The sequence below is a fragment of the Lethenteron reissneri genome, chromosome 23 (genome assembly GCF_015708825.2).
Source record: "Lethenteron reissneri isolate LAM-NWPU_2019-01 chromosome 23, ASM1570882v1, whole genome shotgun sequence".
Taxonomy (NCBI): Eukaryota; Metazoa; Chordata; class Hyperoartia; order Petromyzontiformes; family Petromyzontidae; genus Lethenteron; species Lethenteron reissneri.
This window is the reverse complement of record NC_083801.1, coordinates 7714671-7738930: the sequence shown is the minus strand read 5'-3', so window position 1 is coordinate 7738930 and position 24260 is coordinate 7714671. Positions and strand designations below refer to the sequence as shown.

Below are 24260 nucleotides of genomic sequence, written 5' to 3'. Positions count from 1 at the left end.
TTTTAGAATAAATATCTATGTTTTCTGTTATGCATGCCTATGTTATGAACCGTAACCTGCTCTATTTCAAGTTGGGAACGTTCTGTAATGCACAAACCCTCGGATCTATGCATATATATACTACACTGTGTCACTTTTAACATTGCTGGTCAGTGTTCATGTAGAATAACCAGTCGTATTTCTGATGATTGCAATTTTTTCGTAGATATTCACGTTTCTTAATACGATCATGGTTTATTATTAGAGTAGTGTTTAATGTGTAACGCGTGCATGTTAGGTTTCCTCTGAAATACGGGACGTGTGTCATGTACAATATTTTCTTTCCTATTCATAGTTTCAACGTTGCAATGATCTTGAAAACTTGGTGCGTGATTTAGATTTTATTACAATTCATGAAATTCGCCGAACGACATCCGCTGAGCATTCCCTTTGCTGTTCAAATCTCGTTGCAGGCACTGTTTGTCTTCATGGCGCTCTCCTTTTCCCGGGATGAGATCCTGTGGCTGCTGCGGCACGCGGAGAATTTGCCGAAGACAAAAAACATCGAGGACTACGTGGACAAGCGAGTAGTTTTTTTTTTTATTTGACACACCTTTCACGTTTTACATTTGCACGCACAGCCCGCTGTGTCAATCCTCCGCTGGATGAGGGCCTCCCCTCCCCAATGCCTCGCGGGCCGTGAGCGATGTTTGACTATACTTCACCACTCTGGTCAGTTCGGATTGGTGAAGGTGAGAGTGGGGAGTGCAGCACAGCATCAATGGATTTTGCTGTAATGTCCCCCACTGCTTGCGACACCTGCTAGGCCAGTCTTGTTGAATGTGACAGTTGCCCATACAAGCACTGCCCAGACTCGAGCCAAAAGCTTAGCTTTTCAGCTCTGATAAGATCAGACACATTGTGGGTGAGTTTGTCATACACAAGGCTATGTTTTGCCAATCAGTGTTTAACACCAGATATCCTGATGATTGAATTCCTCATTGCCTTGTCACCTGTCTGACATGCAGCTACTTCAGTCTTCTTTTAAAAGCCATGAAATTATTTGTACTCGTTGCATGCAATGAGTGCACGTTGTCCCCCCCCACCCCACACAGTCATTAGAATATCTACAATTCACAACAATGGTAACGGAGAATCGAAACTCGAATAAATTGTGCACGTTTTGGGGAGGGAGAAGCCGAGTCGTTGCACGGCATCGTTACGCGCCGAGGTGCACAGATAATAACCACGGAGTTCTGTTTCAGGTCACCAGGAGGTGCTCTTCTACTCTGTTAGCCGTGTGTTTTCTCAGATGCTGACAATGGCTCGGGATTGCTCAAATACATCCACCAAATTTCATCAAATGCTTCCCGCGTTTTCCTCTCCCTGGTATAATCCCTTGTGGTATCCACCAGCGGCGTTCAGCTATTAGTCATCTCATTGCTCGCCGCGTTTATGAATCAATCGTAGCTCAAGGTTTATGTTTTAGAGAAATTAACTGCACTGCAAGTTTCGCCTTTGGATTGGGCCATTTCATAATTTGTGCTGTTGATATATTGCCTTGTGATTGTAGATCCACATTACAATCGTCATTTCTTTGGAACTTATATTTGTAAACTATATTTTCAAACTTTTTTCGACAACTATTCCCCAGCTGCCGACATTATCTCTTTGTCTGCCCTCACGTATGTCTCTTATTTTGCTTGAATGTATGTATGTATGTCCACTTGTCCTGTTGTCCATGTATTCAACTGTCCCCTCTATTTTTGTACCCATCTCCCCTGGCTCCACAACCTCTCCAGGCACCAGGCAGAGCTTATGTTCTACATGGAGGAGCTCCGTGCTCTGGTGAGGAAGTACGCCCAGGTGATTCAGCGCTACCACTTGCAGTACCTGGCCGGCTTTGATGCCGTGGTACTCAACGAGCTCGTGCAGGTATGCGGCACCGTTTGCCAAACACCACTGCGCCCGCCCACCACACACTGTGCCTCCGCTATTATGCTCAAATGCTGAGGTTTCCCGACCAGAGCCCACCTTCACACGTGTTTATGTTCTTTCATGCCTAATTGGCAAGACTAATGGGGGACCTTGGCTCCTTCCAACCAGTGCCAGCCCAGGGAGCAGTTCTTTACCCAGGGGGTGGGGGGTGATGGTTCTGCATCCCCACACAATTCATCAGCCATCAGGATCAATGAGCCATGATGAAACAAGGGTCGTGATGATCCACAGGCCGTGATGATCCAAGGGCCATGATGATCCATGGCTCTGGCCCTTCTCAGTCCATCTTCGTACCTCCTGCTCCCCACACAGCCAGAGGGTAGCGGTCGGAGAGTATTGTTTAAGTAAGGGTAGTGGCTCTATCTGAAGACAACTTGCTTGTGACCGCCACACTTTAGATATCCCATGTCAACTTATGATACGTTCCCATGACCGCTGGCGACTTAGCTTCATGGCACGAATAGAGTCCGGGGCTGTTCCAGCACGGCTCATTTATTTTCTTCACGCTTTCATGAGCCACGTGGCTCCGTGGGATTGGACCTTCATGCTTCCCCCGCCTTTTCTATTACCTCCACAGCCATAGTAGGAAAGTGATTATATTTTATATAACAGAATTAATGTACGATGGGATGGTGCTATTCTGTTACTTTTAGAATTGTTCTACCGAGTTTGTAAAAAATAAAAACCCCCACAGCTCTGAAGCTGAACGACACAATGAATCTGCCGAATAATCATGCCATTTCCACGTAGGCTCCGTGATGTCATGGCTGCTTCCAATGGTGGCTTGGGTACAAGCCTTAAAGGGAGCCACGGGGCCCCCCGATAACTGGCTCATTGGGTGCTGTGTCAGCTCGGTGAGGCTGCGTGGGAATCTGGGCCAAACCCACTCGCCCAGTTTGCAGACCGACCTGGCTTGGCTCCAAGTGGGCGTGGGAACGTGGCATTACGAGTCCATTGAGCTGGGCTGGCCCCCCGGTGTCCACCGTGGGGCAATCAGACCAGAGTTGCTCTGAACAAAAAAAAATCTGCACGTGGAAATGGAAGCTTATATCTTCATCAGTCCCCCCACCCACCCACCCACCCCTGACCACCTCTGGCAACGTGTATCCCCAAACCCCATATGGCCCCACGCTGTCGTCACTGCACAAACACTCAGTGGCCACGCAGATAGTGGGAGATAAATGTGTGAGAAAAATCATTAAACATTTGTACGACCTGTGCGTAATTCACTTTGCGAAGAGCGGAGGAAGAAAAGGGAAGAAGGGCAAATGTGCTTCAATGGCATTGCCCTCGCTTGAGGGAAATGTTCTGTTTATAAACATGACTTCATAATGCGTTTTTTTTACGCCTATAAAGTTAGATAAGAACGAGAGTTGTCCGCTGTAGACAAAGAAGTCGGGAGGGTCGGCAACTGAGTCAAACATGTTGTTGTAGCGAGTTGGTTGAAACCGATGACGGAGGTTGACTCATTTATCATGTGATCAGGTCATTTTTTACTTTTGCTCTTTGGAGAGTAAGGCAAGCAGATCAGCATCAGGTGCACGCAAGCAGCAATGAAGTTGAAAAAATGTCACTCGCCAAGAACAACACGGTGGCAGGCGTATTTTTGTCAAAGAGCAGATGCGGTCGTTGAACTTTCTTGACCCAGAATACGCTCTCTTAAAGAGTCGATGAAGAAGGTAAAAAAATAATGAAGGGGAGAAATGGAGAGCGCAACAAAGAAAACACTGTTGACTTCTTCCCACCTGAAATGTCAAAAAGGAAAGAGTTCCTCGTCGCCGTTGTTGCCACCAGGTTGACAAGTCACGCACTCCTCCGCTTCGGTTGGCGTGACCGAGTGGGGCGCGACGGCCGCGGGAGAGAGACGCTCGCGGCCGGCTGCCCGCCGTTAAGCGCGGGCGGGCGGGAAGTGGTGGCGCTGGGCCCAAGCAGAGCAAAGCAAATGCTTCGAGTCCCAAAGCAGTTAAAGGGGACCGGGATTCATGACAAGCAGGGTGCATCAAAACGTCAGCTCGAATTAAAATCGTAATAAACATAGCAATGTACTTTGTACGTTTTAATCCGTAATCTGATTCGCGTGAAACGTCAACATCTCTATCTTGTCTGTAGCTCTCATCTATCATCTTGCCACATCTCTGTGTTTATCTGCACTCCTCTTATCTCGCTACATCTATATCTCTTCTGTCATCTCTCAAGGATTTTATAATTGAAAGGTAGGGCTCCAAAAATTGTTTCTGCTTAGGGACGCCACTGGGCTAGCATCCACCGCTGCAGGCATTGGATCCTTGGTCTCAGTCCCAGGGCGTTTGTTTTGCAGTTTGGGTTATGTCCAGTGCAGAAAGAGTGAGCTGTGTAGCAATGGGTGGCAGGAAATCCATCCTAGCAATGCAGGGCAGGGGATCCTTATAAAGCCAAATGTCACAAATCGTGCTCTGGTGGATTTGGGATTTTCATAAAAATCATTATCACACCTTAAGACAAAGTTTTTTTAAAAATAGCTTTGCAAAACATCTCCATATAAATGCGTGACTGAGTTAATTTATATAGACTTGCGCCAACTTTGACAGCATATAGTTTGCACAGGGGTGAGAACCCACAGTGGAAAACTCTTTGTGTTTGAACGCTAATAAAGTCTGCAAATATGGAACGTTTCAGCACTGCAGGTGTTCTGGAAGTGTAATAGCCAAACATAGCAAAGGGTGCTCAGTTGTACTTTCCTCATGCGCTTCACCACGAGAGAAAGTAATGCGCCAATGGGACAGAATCTCCCGTAATATGTGCCTTAGCCAACATAACAATTCCCAACCGTATCGGCGGATAAAACACTTGGTCACAAGAGACAAATACATTCCGTAAGTGGATGCATTTTTAAAACAAAGAGATGGTGCCAGATACTGTGTGTGACTTCTGCTGCACTCTCGCAGAGTTGACTTTGAGCATCTGCACTGGCAGTGAATACAAACGGAACACACATCCCACTCGATGTTGAAATATGAATAAGTTTCCACCGCGAGTTCCCACCACCCACTAAACTGTCCGCCTTAAAGGATTGCTTCGCTTGCCCGATTTCAGTATGATGCACATGTTAGTCACACGCAGCCAGCAAACCACTGTCCACGCTCGCATTTTTATTGTGGCTCACCGTGCATCAATAACATAAATGTTTCTTTTAACGTGTGATGTCAGTACATTAATTACCAGCAGTCAGCAGATTTAGTCAATGGTCAGCTGTGTTGATATGTTTTGAATGAATTCTAATTACTGTAATTTTAAAGGTATTTTTTGTGAAAGAATCGTCATATCTGCGATCGTTCTACGGACTACTCTACGTTCTTGTGGGACCAACACTGGTCCGCGGACCCTAGGTTTTGGTCTTTGTTGCGATCACGGAGGTTGTCGGTCGTCAATTTGGAGTGAAGTCATCACTAAGGGTCCGTAACAATGACAATGAAACACACATGGTGCTTCATTCCCATGTTGACAATTGGTCATTTTAATCGAAATGGGACTGATACCAACAAGGCTGGGTAAATATGACTTGGTCAGTACAAGAAGTGTCTGCGTATTCAGTTGTACATTATTAGACAAGCAGCATCTTAAAATAAATAACTTGATACATTTCATGTAATAGTGGATACTTACGTGAACGCTGTTAACTGGTTCTCTGCAAATGCAACGGTTTGAAAAGTCATCCAAACCCCTCCCAGCTTGGTGTGTAAATTGTTTTTGCACGTGCTTCACTACAGAAAAAATATGATTTAGAATAAAAATAATAATCTCATAACCTATTTATTGGCCCTGACATCTCTTGAAATGTGTAAATTGAAATGTGAAATTGTTGTATAAAGGGTATAAAGCAATTTGATAATTATATCGGCAGCTGGATTTTTATTTAACGTTTTCTATTTTTATTTTAGCAGTTAAAGCCCACTGAGCTACATCGCTCTTTTTCAGAAGCGACCTGGCCACAAATTATAGATCAACAAATTGGCTTATTATGTGGAAATGTATAGCAGCCAAATACTCGCAACGAATGTTTATAAACGTGGAGGGGAAAAACTGGAGGACCCGGACAAAAATCCACTCGACCACGGGGAGAACACGCATATTCCAAATATAGAGGCGTTAGGGTTGGGTATGAACCCACGACCTCCTGTATACCAGGCAAGGTAGTCAACATCTCGCCACCGTAACTAATAAAATCATCGCGGTAACCTAGATCACAATAAAATAGCTTGTAATTTTTTTCCTTTTCCAGAAGTTAGTGTTGTGAGATTATCACGCAGAACGTATTTACTAATTGCGTGATTCTGCACCAAGCTAGGCAGCAGTGTCATCATGTGCAGAATGTGGTGGACAGCCTCATCTGTCTTGCACCACAGCTACAATCTACTTACTTCCTCATCAGATTTGTTTTAAATGAAACCCCAGTTGTGGGCAAACATGTTTCAGCTTTGATCAGCACATTTATCCAAATTGCATCGTCATTAAAGTAACGAGTTCTTCTTTAAGTGTGAAGACATGCTATTACACATCACAGAAAGAGCGTCAGCAATATTTCCAGTTCATACAAAATGTATAGTGTTTTATTGAAACGGTGAACCATAGTTGCATTTAGTAATAATAGGATTGGCAGTTTATTTTTTTATCAGTTTGCATTTTATTTAGCATCATTCAATGTCTTGGGGATAAGAACAATGTTTACATGCTGGGCTTATATAACATGGATTTATTGGGCTGTGCTTATAAAAGTATATATTTAAAATAAAAATAGTGCATAAATGAATGTGTTCAATGCTAAGTTATGGACACAAATTTGCACAGCAAGCAATTGTGTGTTTCACCAGACGGGTGAACTTACCTCGCTTACGACTGAGTGTTTTAATCTATAAAGAGTCGTAATGCATCTGACTCACGTGATGACGCTCTTGTGAAACGTTTGTTTCAGAACTTGTCGGTGTGCCCCGAAGATGAGTCTGTCATCATGTCATCATTTGTCAGCACCATGACGTCACTCAATGTCAGACAAGGTATGGCCCTCGGTGCTGCCATGCATTTTGTATAAATGTCTCTTTTGCAACATCTTCATTTGGCTCACACATACACACCGGTGCACTGTGTCGCAGACTAAGGGCTACATTTTACAATCACGTATTTTACAGAAAAAAAAACTAGGGATTGAGTTCTGTTGAAATATTTCCCTGTGCAATTAAATTTTTACTCAAAATGTTTATAAAAGTGCAATGATATGAACCATTTCTCTTGGCAGTGGACCAGGGAGAGCCCTTTGATTTCAGAGGATTGAGGCTGGATTGGTTCAGACTTCAGGTGAGTTCAGGATGTGGCGGCACTCATCAGAAAGAGGAGCATCAGCCATCAAACCCATCATAAATTTTAGGTTATGTTATTAGTCTGTATTTTTACATATGCTAATTGGTAATCAGATGCAGAGATATTTTTTTAAATGATCGTACGCACTTAGTTTTGTATGCCATGCATGTAGCATTCACGCTTCGGCTGAAAAAGGCCTGCCTCTTTTAGAAGAGCCTTTAAGAGGCTCACAGCTGACCTGACAGTCGAGCCGCTTAGCTTCAACACTCCCTTCGCCCCCTGTGGACGAAGGCCATGAACAACTGCATGAGAGAGCGGATAGCTCTTGCACGCATGGAGACTCGAGGACACCTCACGGTGTGTGGATGTGGTGAACAACTTCACACGATGGGACATCGAATGAAAAGCTTTTTGCTCACACCCAAGAAACATCTCCGACGTTCTCTCCGCCACTCCCGAAGCTGTTGACCAGATTCCAGACTCCCACCCCCCTGCCCCCTCCTCCCTCCCTCCCTCCCATCATCAAACGACGACATGCCCAGAGAGGTCTTGACCCATCCTCATGCGCTGGACATGTGCATTGGAACAATCGGAGAGCGAGTGCCCGCACATTACTCTGCCACTGGCACCCTGCCACTTATCGTTATGTAAAGCAACAAAAAATGGCAAGACCTATGCACTAAATATGACTCTGACAGTCGCGCAAGTTAAATATAGAGAACACTGCACAGAGGGCAAGTAAATCGGTAAACTTTGTAACAGAAACGTTTTAATTTAGTGGCATTATTTGCGCATAGCATCCCATACTTTTTGAACCATTTTCAACTTATGCTGCCCTAAGTCAGGCAGTCTGATTGCAACGAGTGTCCAGAAAACAACTATGCACGTGCACACATTTGGCAGTGCCTGGCGTCATGCCCGTACACTTACAAGCCGGTGTAATGTTCATTTGAAATTAAATGCTGTCAGTGTAATTATTCGGACATTTTCAGCGCGAAGCCACTTACACATAACCACTTCTGATCACTCGCTTGTCGGACAAATTGTGTGGCTCGGGGAAAAACACACCCGCATTGCACGCACTGTAATAGTGAACACGGTTGCATTTGTTGACTTCCTGCGGTGCTCGTGCCGGAGCGTTCATGCTGCGAACTGTTGTCAAAAACAGCCATGAATTTAAATGGAAAAAACTGCATGCAGAGGGGCGCATAGTGTGTTCCCTGTTGTGTGATGTGCAGGGACTGTACGTTAGCTTAAGATGTAAACAAGGAAAACACTCCTTGTGCACAATAATGTCAACCTTTCAACCATTTGTCAATCTGCTGCTGGATGAAGCCCGCCCCTCCCCCTCCCATGCTGTGCAAGTTAAGGAGATTCATTGATGACAATCGTCAGTGAAGTGCCGGACCTGTTGAGAAATCACTCACCGTCGATTGTAGCTGTTGCAGGGATTTCTGTGGGAGATTCTCCATATCTGCGCTTACATTTTTTGTCACGTAGTACACCGTCATGCTTTTATTCTCTTTACCAGGCCTACACCAGCGTATCCAAGGCAAGTCTGCAGCTCAAGGACCATAAGGATCTTGGCAAGCTTATGAACACAATTGCCTTCCACACAAAGATGGTGGACTCACTCAATGACCTGATGGTGGAGACGTCAGACCTGTCCAATTTCTGGTAAGGGAGTGGGAGGGGGGGGGAAGTGGTGTATCAGAAGAAAGTTGGGAGCAGTGAAGTAGACACTTCAACAAAGGGGCTGAGTGTTTGGGTTGCGATGCAGCGTGGTCTGTAAGTGCAGGAAATACAAGGAGAATAATAACGGTTGCTGACGATTGAGCTAAATCTGGACAACATTGTTGCCCTGTTCTCATTTGCCTTCCTTTCAGCTTGGATATCTCAATCTTGTTGACCTCTGGTGCAGTTCTGTTTGTTTCTTTCTCAGGTATCAATGTTAGTGGTATCCTTCTTCAGATCAGTTTGGCAGTGTCAAATGAAGTTAAATGTAATGAAAGCAGATATGTAATTTACAGTAGGTATGTTTAAAAAAAACTATAAGCAAACAAACAAAACATATCTCAAATCACCATTTTCAAGTGAATCTGCTCGATCAAAAGTTAGGCTAACTGCTATATTTCTCCACAAATCTGGCTGCCACTTGATGATGCTAGTTGTAATTACTGGCGAAACGTTGTATTCAGATTGTAACGAATTCGCATGTTCTGTTTACGTGACAACCCTTACTAATTGGCTGTGCCGGGTGGTGGCGGGTTTAAGGACACATTTATATTGACGCAATCTAACCCCCCCCCCCAAAAAAAAAGACCTGTATTATGGATGCTATACAGTGTTAGACCCTTCATTTAAGTGGCTTCGTAGTTATTGTTTTACTCCAAAAGTAATTAAGGATACAGAGACTCCACAAAGAATTTCCGCTTATAAAATGCACATTAAAAAACATGTTGAAAACATTATTTTTTTTTGCAACAGCTCAAATTTTAAGGGTTCAGTCACTGGAAAATTGTCCCTCGCAATTCCAATAAATGTTTTAACACACATTACGCTGGTGAACTTGTCCCTGCAATCAAGCGAGCCTGAGGGGTATTGGTATCACGGCTGCCCGTTGGACAGTGGCAGGGTGGCATTTTTCCAATAATGCAACTGTGTTTTGTACCCAGCTCAGACCTCACAGTTTTGCACTCTCGTGTTTACATTCTGTGTAACTCCCAAGTTGGTGTTAATGAGCACCCATGGCAAGAGCATACGAAAGCTGATCCAGCCAGCTGTAACATACAAAAGAGCCGATTGGATTTGACAGTTAAATTGAGCAGCAGGCTAAGGTTGGGTGCTAATAATTTGAAAATTGCCTGTAGAAGGTAGAGCTATTTCCCCCAGCCCCCCCCCCCCCCCCTTGGCTCAAGCAGTAATGAAACAGAGCAGACCTTTGTTACAGTAAAGAAAACTTTATCCAGAGCAATGCCATAAATTAGTTGTGGCTGATTTGCCTGAGGTCTAACGTAACACTTTTTGGTAAGGGTTTGAATGACACGGCATTTAATCAGATCAAGTCGTCAAGCCCTGTACGGCCGGATAGGTTTTTTTGTTGTTGCACTGGGACAAATGTAACACAAACCAGTCATACGACATTTACCTATAAAGGCTATAATGCATACAGCTTCTATACATTAAACAGTCCCGCTCCACACTGTTTGGATTTTCAGAAAATATTAATGGGAAGAAACCTTGTATTTGATCCAATATCTTCTTGGTTCTTTCGGTAAAGTCACGTAGAAGGGAAGTAATAAAATAATAAAAATAAAACACAATAAAATAATTCTCACGACGTTTCGGCCACAACGCAAGCAGCCGTCCTCAGGTGAAAACCAGGTCCGTCGAGGCGACAGAGTCCTTGCATTGTGGCCGAAACGTCGTGAGAATTATTTTATTGTGTTTTATTTTTATTATTTTATTACTTCCCTTCTACGTGACTTTACCGAAAGAACCAAGAAGATGAATCCCTGCAGTCACGAAAGCTTTAAATCGAAATTTGATCCAATAGTTTAAATAATTGTGATCACCACCGTGGTTTTTGCCTAAACGTCATAATTGGGCCTATTGCGCAATTCTAATTACGACAGTTCAAATTCTCTCATAACTTGGTTGTATTTTTGTTAATGAAGAAATTGATAAATTCTGAAAAATGTGTCCCTATCAAAGTGTGACAAAGGATGGATACCTAAAGGGTTTGTGTATGGAGTTGCTGCGAAGGCAATCTAATACAATTTCTTCTTTCTAAAACCAGGGGTGCAGAAACAATTCCCCATTCTGAGTTTTTAAAACGGTCTAGAAAAAATGCTGCTTTGCCAGTTGTCATCAAAAAATTGTCTGAAATAACTTTTTAGTTTCTAATCCCCCAAAGCCTTTCTCTGTGGCCGATATGTAATGTAAAGTGGCTATCGACATAAGGAACTATAGTACGGATGGTCGTTCAGAGAACTGGAGTAGGTGTGAATGTTTTAATTGTGTGTGTGTGTGTCCCCGCATCCACGGTGGGGATTGTATAGGTTTGTGCTGGGACACAGTTGTACATGACTGCACCAGGTCGAATCGCCCTCTCAGACACATGTAGTAGGTAGGGGGGGGGTGCTCTACGTGTACTCTGCCTGTAAAGCGGTGAACAGTTAAGCAATACACTTCCAGAGTACAGCTGATGTTCAGACACACAGATTAACATTCTGGGAGGCCTTTTTTCGCACTTTTGAAAGTGTTTTACCTTTTTTATACTACGTCTTGGGTGTTTCGTTTTAAATGAAGTTATCAAAAGTATGCTTTTTAAAGGTGTTTGTTATATTTGTGCTAAAGTCACTCTTCTTGTGGATTGTGCTTTTGAGGGCTGGTGCCATACTAGTCTCATCGCCTGACAAGTCTAAATAAAATTTGCTTAATGACCAAACACGGCTTGATTGAAATCTAGACAAGTATGAGAATTATCTGGTATCATGTTACCGGCTGATCGTTTTCACTTATCTTTAGGTGCACGAGCCATTATTACATGTCTGGAGGATAACTTTAATCTTGATTTGAAGCTTTAAGTCTATCACTACCTTGTGCTGTCGTGATATGTTTCTAAAATAAATTTCTGCCACGTGTCAAGCTCAATGAACACTCCATATGAAGTCCAAATATGATCTCGGAGTTGGGCACACATTTACTTCAGGGGAAAAACATTCCAGGAAGTTATAAAATTAGCACTTTTTAAAATGTTGCTTTCAAGGGGTTACTTATTTCACATTTTCTCAGTCACAAATAAAAAGGATAAAAGCAAGAAAATGTGTTTTTCTCATAAGGCTTGGGAGCAGAAATGGGTGCAGTTGGGTTTGGTCACGTAGGAGTAGCCATTAAGACATGGCTACCAAAACAGAATTCATTGTACTTGAGTAAAAAAAAAAGACAACGAAAACAAAGGGCGGCCTTTAAATCTCTGAGTATATGTTTACGGAAAGTTTTGAGTCAAAAGAAATCCCACGAACTGCCGTTCACCGATGTTGAATGAAAATGGGAAAAAAATGAAAACAACAAACGCCCTTTAAATCTTTCAGAGAATGTGAACCGTAACATTTGAGAGAAGCCTAAAGAAATACCACGAATTTCCGCCGGTCGGTGCCGACCGGTGTAAAACGCAGGCGAACGATACCGGCTACGGATCTGGACTGATGCGCCTCGCGGGCCTCTGTCTCCCCGCCAGCTTTTACAACCGCCCCTTCGAGCGGATGTTCCAGCAGTGCCTGGAGATCCCATCCCAATCGCGTTTCTCCATCGCCTTCCCGTTGGCGTGCTCACACTTCATGAGCTGCACGCACGAGCTGTGCCCGGAGGAGGTAAGTGCGTCGTCGCTCAACATCACGCGCCGCCACCGATCACTCACTCGGCTCACGCAGGCATCTTGATACATCTTCATGAGAGATCCCACTGAGGGATGGTCATTCACTTTCGTTGAGATGGACTCGTATGACCTCCATAGGCTACTGTTGGATTTGTTTCTGTGGTAATAGCCGGCAAGGTGGCTCAGTGGTACGAGTGGCTGGCAATCGGAAAGTTGCGGCTTCAAATCCTAGTTGTGTGGTTGACTCAGCCCATCATCTCTCTGTGGTCCATGAAATGAGTACCACTTTGTGGGCAAGTCAGCTAGATGGATAGACTACAATGGGAATGTGGAATTTCCACCACTGGCTCGGGGCTAAAAATCAGAAGCAAAAATCATAAACATGAATGGAGAAATTATCAGTGTTGTTGATGGCATAGACGTGTTAACAACCAATGGTAATGAACTTCACCAAATTATTGAACATATTAATAGAAAAGGCAGCAAAGGAGGGCTCAAAATATATTTCATGAAATGATAGAATATATTTCTTGGGGGGGGACACAATCGAAAAAACCACCAGAAAGTATCTTCCTAGGGCAGTTGATGCAGGTGAGAAGAGGTTCAAGTGCTTTAGGAAAACGTAACTTAATAATAGAAAGCAGCATGCTAACCTGCCGAAATAATAATAATGTGTTCATCAGTGTAATTGATCTGATGTGACATGGAACTGAAACTTGGATATTCACAAAGAAAAGTGAACAAAAGTTTAAATGTGTGCAAAGAAGCACAGACAGGTGCATTCTTGAAATTACACGGAGGGAAAGGAAGGAGGAACACATGGACGAAAGAACATGCGCCAGTCAAAGAAAAAGTTATTGATTAAAGCGACATGTCCTGCTTAGGCAGGCATTCATGAATTCCGATAAAAAAAAATTTTAATGGCCATCACTTTTTTTGTGGATTGGAGAATAAAATATCTACATGACTTGAGCCCAAAGTGTCTCAAACAAGTAATGGAGTGCCACTCATCTCTGTTGCAATGCTCTGTTAAATGTCAGGGGTGGAAATGATACATTCCTAGTGTAGGAGCCAGTCTCCATAACTTTCCATGAAGTGGTATTGTTTGTATCCACCTGGAGAGATGATAGGCAAAGTCATTTCCTGATTAGGATATTAACAACAAAAACTGTAATTGGCTTTGTGTTTATATTTGTAATGTGTTTTATGTTTTGCAATTTGAATGATGCAGCGACATCACATCGGAGACCGCAGCCTCTCCATCTGCAATGTGTTCCTGGAAGAGATGGCCAAGCAGGCAAGGAACCTCATCACGGACATCTGTGCTGAGCAGTGCGCCCTGAGCAACCAGGTCAGACATTTGTTACAATTCATCGACTAGTCTAAGCACCCGATAAGGCCCTCGAAGACTGCACTCGGAAACATTAGCGTTCACATTTCAAATGAGAATGGGGCCCTGCTCTCACCTTTGTTAGCAGCCCACATTCCTAAATACTTGCCAGAATGGACAGTGTTTAAAAAGTGGTGAGATAATCAATAGAACGTATATGGTGTGGGGGTGTTTTGAAGTGAGTTACATGGCACCTAACTGGAATCGTTTTGATAATTGGTTTTTTACCCTTCTATCTGGCAACAAAACTGACACCTTTTTACAAACAAAAAACAACTCTGATAATGTGCACTGTCCTTGCAGTTGATTGGTCCACACCCGAGACAGCTTTCCTTAGAGCCTAGTCTCACATGGTGTTGGACCAGATGAGGTTCCAATTGTGGAATCGTTTTGTTATAGTGGCGGATGCAGATGGGAACAGGGAAAGGGAATGGGAGGATGCATCTCTAACATGGGGGGTGGGGGCAGTGTCATTGAGCATACATTCTTGTGCATTGTATGTCTAACCCACCCTGGAGCAAGGCCCCCAGCTGCACTGCTTCTCAAGAATTACTGAGTGCTGGCCATGCGTTTTTGGCAATCGACAGACCAAGGCCTTGTAAGACAGCCCAGCCTATCGAGGCCCAATTAAACAGCTTGTCACAGCAAGCTGTCGCTTATGGGTACCCCCACGAAAAGTTCAGAAGGGGTTAGGAAGCTGGCTCACAGCACAGCCAAAGGCAATGGATGAAGCCCAGAAATATGGTCATGGATCAGGAGAGAAAATTGACCACAACTGATTGTCAATAGGCGTATTAGGAGTTTATTGTAGTGCGTTAAATGAAAATTCTTTCAGTTGAGATTCAAACAAAATTATTACATGTAGTAAGTTGGCTTTATAGACAACAAAGCAAGCCAGTATTTTACAAGCATTTGATTTAAACTATTGCTTGGCAAAATGTAATATTTCAGGGCAATTGAATTGTAGACATGTCAATACTGTGTCCAAAAACCGAACTTATGGGAAAGGTTTCACCACACCAAGACCAAGAGAAACGTAAGAGTTATTTCACATCCAGTCATTCTTTTTGTTGGCTTGTAACTTTTTTGTTTTGAGTAACATTGTAGACATGTCAATACTGTGTCCAAAAACCGAACTTATGGGAAAGGTTTCACCACACCAAGAGAAAAACGTAAGAGTTATTTCACATCCAGTCATTCTTTTTTGTTGGCTTGTAACTTTTTTGATTTGAGTAACATTGTTTGAATTTATAAAAAAAAAACATGAATTGAAATGCACTCTTATAAAACAGCAGTGCTATAAATACACTGTGTGGTTACACGCTCGGAGCCACCTCACTGTTCACGTTACGCCGATGATTTCTTGCAAGGCAAAGCACCACACGCGTGTCCTATCTCCGCATCTCTCTCCACTCACTTGGGCCTGCGGTATGCTGGATGCTGTGAGTTTTGCGTACCCTAACCCTTGGAAGAGAAATCATTTAAATCCGCGTATAAATAGCACAGACGCTGCTACGAACGATCTCGGGCAAATAATTTGAGAAATGTTCATTTTGCACACCCCAATTACTTTATTTAATTGCCTTAATAGCAGGTACGTTTTAAAAATTACTTTACGGGAAACATTCTGTTATTTTTGCTGAAGCACAGCATCTTAAAAAAATATATATTTCAGGAACCAATTTTCATTTTTTGGTATTTCCTGACTGCTCCACTGTTATTCTGTATAGACGAGCTTCAGTATCTGTCCAACGAAATGCCAGTGACCGTGAATGTGGTCTGATGGGAACATGGAATAAATTTGTAATTATAATGCCTATGTTGGTCTCAAAAGTATGTTATTTTCTCTTCCAGATATATGAATTTAGCAAGTTGACATTTCAATGCATTTGGGAAACATTTTTGAGCACTTGCGATTTTAAAGGTTGTGAACATTATTTACCTGGTGTCGATTGCTGTCGTTAACATCCAAATATCACTCCCCGAAACTGACGGCCATTGCTCTCGTCAGGTTCGCGAGATTACTTAAAGCAGATTTCAAGTGCGAGTTGGATTCAGTGACTGAATCCCACATATTCCACTGGGGTTTTTGTTTCTGGCAGTGGTTTTTTGCCGACATTCCTTGACCATGCACGCTTGTGAATATCTTCAATCAACCCCTTGATGAACTGGCTTTCCTTGTTCTCATTTGTTCCCCGTTTCTTCTGTCCACTGGTCCGTCAGCTGCTGCCAAAGCATTCGGCCAAGACCATTAGCCAGGCTGTGACCAAGAAAGCCAAGAAGCAGGCGGCCAAGAAGAACGAGCCGGAGAAGGAGAAGCCAGGGGTGGAAAGCATGCGCAAGGACCGCCTCATCATCACCAGGTGAGAGTGCCCACCTAATGCCCTCACTGCCCTCTCGATGTCCGGTCGTCCCACTCTTCACAGAACCTGGGTCCCCACTCTCAACCATTGTGGTGATAGCCTCGGTGGATGTTGGACTGTTTGAGACCACTTGCAGCAGTCAAGATTAAATGAAATAAAAAGCAATGTTTTTGATGGGTTCAGTTAATATCCGACCTTCAGGTTGTCAGATGAGAACTCTGACCAGAGCACCACCCAGCTGGAGACTCCATCATTCGCCGCAATGAAAGTAGCCCCGACGTTGGGTACTCGCAAAAGATGTCCATTCATTATCAGCTTTCTGTTTAATTATGAGATAAAAAAAAACCTATATTTAATCAGCCCTTTGTGATTTCATATGCATTCAACACAGCTTCATTATTATTATGGCATGATGTACTTTTACACACTAAATTTTGAGTATGCTGAGAGGTTGCACTAATTTGCATTTGCGGCATTCCCCCACTCTTTATGACCATTTTACAAATTACTTTTTGTTGTCACGTGACCGCAGCATGGACAAGCTGCACACAGCCTTGGCTGAACTGTGCGTCGCCATCAACTACGTGCCGACCTTTCAGATATGGGAGCACACCTTCACGCCCAAGGAGTACCTCACCAGCCACTTGGAAGCCCGCTTCACCAAGTAAGGACAAGGCCTGCCTCCACACCCGTCAAATTGCGGCCTATGTGGCCTGTGCACTCAACGGTTTGTTTGTCCACTGCCTCGTGCTTCACGATGAACGAGCTTAAACGCTTTGTGCTCATTAACTTAGCTCACTAGGGGCACGTCCATGGTGTTTCTTTAAGACGTAGATGCCACCGGTGGAGGAGAAATAGAGCAGTAGACCACACATTTCAAGCATGCCCTTTGCTGCGGTGTCTCAATTCAAATGCGGCAGAAATATAAAATGTGTCTTTCCTTACACTTATCTTCACCTGTGTGCCCACAATTATTTTATTGGCAAAAAATAAATATCTAAAGTCCTCAACAACAAGGAAAAAAACCTCCCGAAAGCGCTTGAAGGATCTGCAATTGTCAGAGGTAGCTCTGTGATATCCAGTTCCATTGGCCATTCTCTAACACGAGAAGTTGCACTGTTTTGCGAGAGATCTGAATGGATTGATTTGTCTCATCACATGATTTCAATAGCACAATTGCAATAAAATTGGGGGAATTTTTAAAAAAATGAATTGTAATAAAAGTATTAAATTGTAGTATTGTGGTAAGTTGGGCTGGTATTGGTGACACATGCAGCTTATGTTGTGATTGTGCAGGACTGGGGAAGGCTACTTGTGTTATTGAGGCGAGACTCACAACCTGTAGGACTCTCAGGTGGTCAGTATGTATCTAAGTAATCTCATTGTATATAACTTTTATACATATTGGTCCCCCAATGTAATTCAAATGTTCTATTGACATTATGCCGTGAGATGAAGAATCGATTTGGAAATCTCGGAGTTTTTGTGTGTGCAGTCATTGGTGACTGGGCTAAGAACATCAACTCACTGCACTTGAGAACCTGATTCAATCACAGGCCGCTGCCTGGATTCAAACCCATGCTCTCAATGGTGCTGGCTCAACGCTCTGACCTCTGAGCCACTTCGCTACTTCCTATTGTCCGTTTTCGAGTTTTATTTCGTCACGTGCATTATTTTTTTTCTGAATGCATTGGTATCATCTTGTGTATCAGAATACTCAATAAGGTATTCGCCAAACACTCCATGATTGACCCTTCTTACACATTTTTGAGACTCGGTAAGGCTTTCCTAGATCGAGGACAAACATTGTGATTGTTTTTTTTTGTATTATTGCAGGTCCATTGTGGGAATGACCATGTACAACCAGACGACACAGGACATTAACAAGCCCTCAGAGCTCCTGAACAGTGTCAAGGCCTACATGTCTGTGCTGCAGGGGCTAGAGGACTTTGTTCACATTGATATCACTCGGGTCTTCAACAATGTGCTCCTGCAGCAGACTCAGCCTATGGACAGCCACGGAGAGCCCACCATCACCTCTCTCTATAGCAACTGGTAGGTGCATAGGATTCTGCACATGCCCGCGAGAGAGGCTTTCTGCGGTTGGCCAATGGGTGCAGCTTTTTTAAAAGTGAATATAGTTTGAAAGCAAAAAAAACCGTACAGTTACATTGACTGTGTTTCCATGAGGAAATGGGAGAAACTACTCAACTAACTCAAATTAAAATTGCTCTATGTTTAGTTGGAAAAGCTGCGCAATTGGGAGTTGTTATGATTCGCTGTAAATCATCGCGCGTTACTTGCTTCTACCTCATTTGCTTTGCCCTAAATTCGATTATTACAATTATTATAAAGGATGTTCATGTTCATCCTCGTCATGAGGTAGGTATGTTTATTTTAAAGGGACTACCTTTCTTATGTGTTGCATCCATTTTATAAACAATATTGTGAATATCTTATTTATGTATGCTTGCACACTCGTACTTCGCGCCTACAGTTAGGAGGCATCACAATGGCCTATAGTTTTTACTCCAAAGATGCCATGTGCACCAACATTTTGTTTTGAACATAGTGAGATGGCAAAAAAGTATATATATGCAAGTGTATGTATCCATTCCAATGACTATTTTAGTTTTCACCATGTGCAGTGTTTATTTTTCCAACATTACAATTATTTTAGCTTAATTAAGTAGATTCCATGCTAGATATGGGCGAGTTTGGATATGGCACGTGGTCACCTGACCCATCTTCCTTTCCAGCTAATAAAACAAGTACCACTTCATGGAAAGCCAACTGTGGCCACGTGATGGTTAGATTGTCCCCCACCATGGGAATGTGGAATTTCCTCTGCTGTCTAAGGGGCACAAGAAGAGACAACAGCTACTCATTTGAGAACGGAGACACTTCGACTTTAATCTTTTTTTTCGCTGAAGATTTTTCGGAGGAAAAAAAAAACCACATGAAACATCCTAGACTGTAAATATCCCTTCTCCGCCCTGTCTTGGACATGTCTCACAGGTACCTGGAGGCCCTGCTGAGGCAGGCCAGCAACGGTCTCATCGCATTCTCGCCTTCAATGAAGTCGTTCATCAACCTGCCCTCTGAGAACCACGACCTTCCCTTCAATGCAGAAGAGTATACTGACATCACAGGTGAGCAGCTCCACAGTAGCGCCAGACACTGAGTGAAATCACATGACGCGTTGTTTGCGTGTAGAAAAATAACGTTTGAGAACAATATTTTTCAAATGTATTGTGCGCTGCTTCCAGCTGACATATGTTCCGTCTGTGCCAATTGAACATTGAAAGGTTCATAGGCACCCGCTGTATGAGCATTCAACAGATCCAATGTGCAATGCATTAACCATTGCACCAATGCTCGACTGAAGAAAGGGTATTAATACAAGTATAATGGCAATGAAGCCACGATTGGAGAATTGTTTTATAATTTCAGTTTTGAAAGCTTGCCAAGTGGTAATTGTGTAAAGTCGGAGAATGTTGCGTTGGCATTCACTGTACACTTACTCCAATGTAGCCAAAAGCAGCTGCATGACATACAGATCAACCGTTATGTGTTTCCATGTGGATAGTTAGGATTTAATTTGATCACAGGGCGAGCCAATGTACAAAAAACATGCCAGCAGGGCATGTGTATGAAATAGAGAGGACTTTAAAAAAAAAGAAAATGTCAGAGATTTTAACATGACATCCAACTGTATCAGCAACTGAGAACTTTGTACAATATTAACGGTATTCATCTCAGAAATGTCATGCATATATTTTTTCCTTGTCGTATTTGTTTTCTTATTTTTGTCATAATTTCTGTGTGAAAAAAACAGTAAACTAGAGTTAAATTCCTTTTATTTGCAAAAGGTGTGGATTGCAGGGGAAGAACTGGAAACTTTAAATTAAAGGCATATGGGAATGCTGGTTATTGTTACCGAGTTCCATATTGAGTTATTTAATGCATCACCAATACCATGCATGGAATTATACATTGTCAATAGTGTCCCCACATGCCCCAGCCATCACTAATTCATTCATTCTTTGTTGTAGTATCCTTGAACGCCTCTCATGAATAGCTTTGGAGTACAGATGTAAATGTATGTATGTTGAACGTCTCTCGCACCGTACGCAGGCAACCATACTAACCCGAGGTGTGGAATCGTCCAGTTCTGTGCTTTTTTCGTGTATTTGTATAATGGTATATAAATGTGCAAGGTGTACACAAAGGCATCATCCATTTTTAAACATGCATAATTAGGCAGCAGTTTGTACTGCATGCTCGAATTCTTGCGATTATGTGAATAATAACGTGTTTTGAAAAAAAAATAACGTAAGTGATCTTCAACAACACGTAACAAATAATGATAAACAATCCCATTGGTGAACACCTTAGACAGCCTCATATCACAATATGAGGTGCAATTTTCAACGCTGAGGCAGACATAAGAAAGGTTTAAATGTATATCATAACAGCATCATGCCAAGTGTGTGCATGTGCAGTTATATTGACCCAGCTCAAACTTCTGTCAAATTAATAATTGATTAATAATGGATGATATCTCATTGGACACCCTGTAGCTTGTGTAAGTGTACATTTTCCGTGAGGATTTGTATAATTCTTTTGCTTCAAAACATAGCTTCGTTACAACCACCTGCTGATACAGATTCCAAGAATGAATGATGTTTTACCAAAGGCAATTTAGCATGCATTGGTTTGCAGCGAAGGTTTGTTTATGTAGGACCGGGAGAGGTCTGTAGTCCCTGTGGGGCGTAATGTACACAGGTTTCACATCTCACACGCACGTGTGGATGGTAAGCGATGGCGTGTTGGCAGCTGTACGGAAGTGGTCATCCATAATTGTGCTGTGTATATATATATTTTAACAGTTTTTACAGAGGCGGTACTTACACGCGATAATGTATCTTGTAGCCACGAATCTAAACTTTACATGAAATAATGACAAACCTTACATTGCACAGTTTCAGCGGTCAGTGGATGAAATGGCTTAGTGAAGCAAAATGATGACGATGGTTATTCAAGTTGCATTCCACCGAGTGCATTTCCATTCGCAGGATTGTCTCCCTTTTTCACTCAGGGTGAGCAGAAAGGATTCTTAAAATGATTGCTCTTGAACATGTTGTTCAGGCATTGAATTATAAAAAAAAAAATACTTTACCCTTTCTGGTATAAAAAACAGGAGGTGTTAAGATGCTCAACCACCACGTAGACACCTATTGCAAGGCATCAGGTCTGCATGAACCACACTTGTGGTAAAACATGGAAACATATATGCTTTTAGAATGTATGCACTGCCCTTAAAACTGATTGGCCTATCCATTAAATATGCCGACAAAGTAAACGTGGTCAAGCCAATGTGTTGCATTTGGCTTTTGTTCGGCAGAAATGTTCGTGAAGCTAATTTTTCATTGTGCGTAATTATTTTTAAATAGTTCAACAGGCAGACCTCGTAGAATGTGTGGGGGTTACGTTCCTGGGAAATGCCGTGTTGGGCAAAACCTTGTTCGACAAATAATAGAGCTTGTGGGAAAAATAGGGTTGTGTGTTCCTGGGTCCGAAACTATCACCCCCCTCCTTTGCTTGATTAATTCTACGTGATTTCCGTACTTCTTATTGCGCTAAAGGATGCTGAGTGCGTACACTTTATTTTTCAATTCCACCTCAACACAAAACCCCTGTCTCTATTCCTCTTTCCGCACCGTGGCACTCTCACGCCCGACGCACGCCCCTGACACCGTCACTTGAACGTGTTGATGATAATTCACCATCGAGGTGCCCGTCTGACTGACGTCCTCTACCAGTGGATGGCTACATGCATGCGGCAATGTATGAACATTTGCGTTGTGCAAATGTATCCAGTGTGTTACATTATGAGACCAAAAACATACATGGTAAATACATCGTTCTCATCACACCTTACAATGGATGCAGCACTCGGCGCACTACTTTGCGATGCAAAGATAAGAATCTATTTTTTGCAGAGCGTTGGCCGTTACCTCCAAGTCTGCCTGGGTTTTCTCCAGTAAATCTGGTGTCCTCTCACATGCCAAACACTCATTCATGGATTTGGCCAAACATCCTTTAGGGACCTCCTGACTCTCAGTGATCTTTTCCTGGGAAATAAATGGAATTTATGTTATCATTATTAAAAATTTAAAACGAATAATAAGTTGTCTTGGGGAGGACTCTTCACTAGAAAGGATGATGGCCCATGAACACGAGATGCGAATTGGGGCATCACATGACCATGAGAGATGGCGACGACACAGCGAGGCCTTCATATAGCAGTGGACATGCAAGTCCGATGATGATGATGGTGATGAATTGTGGCCACGGTGAGACCGTTTTGGAAAACATCAACACATTCCCTTTGAGCATTTCCTGTGGCTTTGTGTATTCTAATGTAGAGAGGTGCACGTGTATGCTTCTGTACACAGAGATGCGTGCCTTGGCTGACCTGATGGGACCCTATGGCATCAAGTTCCTGAATGAGAACCTGATGTGGCACATCTCTTCCCAGGTCACTGAACTCAAGGTGGGTACTTACAATGGACGTGTGTCAGCTCGCATTGCTTAAACACTCCCAGGTAAATCCAACGCTGAGCTGTCACCATTATCACTCACCGTGTCGGTGTAACATTCTATTTCATTTAACGGGTTTTATGTTTTCAAATTTATTTAGAATCTCTACTCTATCAATCGTGTGCCATTTTTCGTGTTGAATTTTGCATGTTGAATGTGAAAGAGCTTTTCTTCCATCACGTGCACACACATTGTATTAGAGCATGTTAACACTGCACAGGTGGTGCTCCTTTGTGTCCTAGAAAATGATATTGACTGCATGTGAATGCAGCAGTGTGTTTATATTTTAATTTCTTGAAGCTCAGACGTGGCCACATTTTGGTGATCATGCTTTCAGACTATTAACTCGCTACACTGGAGAACGTGAACCTATGAGCCTAGTGGTACAGTCTCAATTCAGTACTGTTACACAAGCCTCTGGGTCGTATCCTGTAAAATTCACTTTTTTTATTGTTATTTATTTTATGTCACCCGATGTGTATGGCATTTTATTTTGGCGCACCGATGATGCTAATACTACGACGACTTCAATCAATAAAAACAATTTGCCTTTTAAACGCTTGAGGCTTTTAAACGCTTTGAGGCTTCTTAAAAACTTCATGGGGAATTCTACTTATAACTTTGTTTTGACATGGTCATGCCCAGTGCTTGTTTTCAGGTCAAGTGCTGTGTGAAATAACTGGCTCAGCGGGACTGCAGTTACAGCGTTAGCAGCGAGCTTTCAGCACCTCTTGAGAAATGCGGTGTTTTCCAGAAAAATGAAACGAGTTCTGCAGAGAATCGTGAAACACTGCCGAGGTCTCCTGATAGCCCTGCTCCACTGGTGTTCAGGCTTCTGAGAAAACTCTCCCAACACTCTACATATGTTAATATGACAAGCAATGCGTGTGGTTTTGATTAGATCGGGTTATATTATGACTTTTTAAATTGATATATATAAAAGGTGATAATATTTAATTAATTACATTTACAATCTTATATTAATAGGTTTTTGCCCTTTTATCTGGCAACTACATACATTATCAGAGTTGTCTTTTTGTTTGCATTTTGACTGCAAGTGTTGTGGTTAATGCAAACATGATCCCTTGTATAAAGGTGTCAGTTTTGTTGTCAGATAAGATGGTAAAAACCTGTTACTATATCTTGCTACTGGCAAAGGAGGTCTCATAATTTACAATCTTAGTTTTACACTTTAATTTTTTGTACATTGTAT

At 42.7% G+C, this 24260-nt stretch overlaps 1 protein-coding gene across 1 annotated transcript in view; it reads left to right on the top strand.

The window, feature by feature from the left end:
- The window catches only part of NCKAP1 (NCK associated protein 1), a 124633-nt gene that overhangs the window by 73054 nt on the left and 27319 nt on the right, over positions 1–24260 (top strand). The window contains exons 12-23 of the mRNA XM_061557018.1: positions 453–562; positions 1782–1914; positions 6926–7007; positions 7247–7305; positions 8840–8985; positions 12551–12683; positions 13920–14039; positions 16302–16441; positions 16974–17105; positions 18278–18496; positions 19460–19593; positions 22903–23000. Of these exons, the coding sequence (XP_061413002.1) occupies positions 453–562; positions 1782–1914; positions 6926–7007; positions 7247–7305; positions 8840–8985; positions 12551–12683; positions 13920–14039; positions 16302–16441; positions 16974–17105; positions 18278–18496; positions 19460–19593; positions 22903–23000 (1506 nt within the window). The remainder of the gene's footprint in view (positions 1–452; positions 563–1781; positions 1915–6925; positions 7008–7246; positions 7306–8839; positions 8986–12550; positions 12684–13919; positions 14040–16301; positions 16442–16973; positions 17106–18277; positions 18497–19459; positions 19594–22902; positions 23001–24260) is intronic.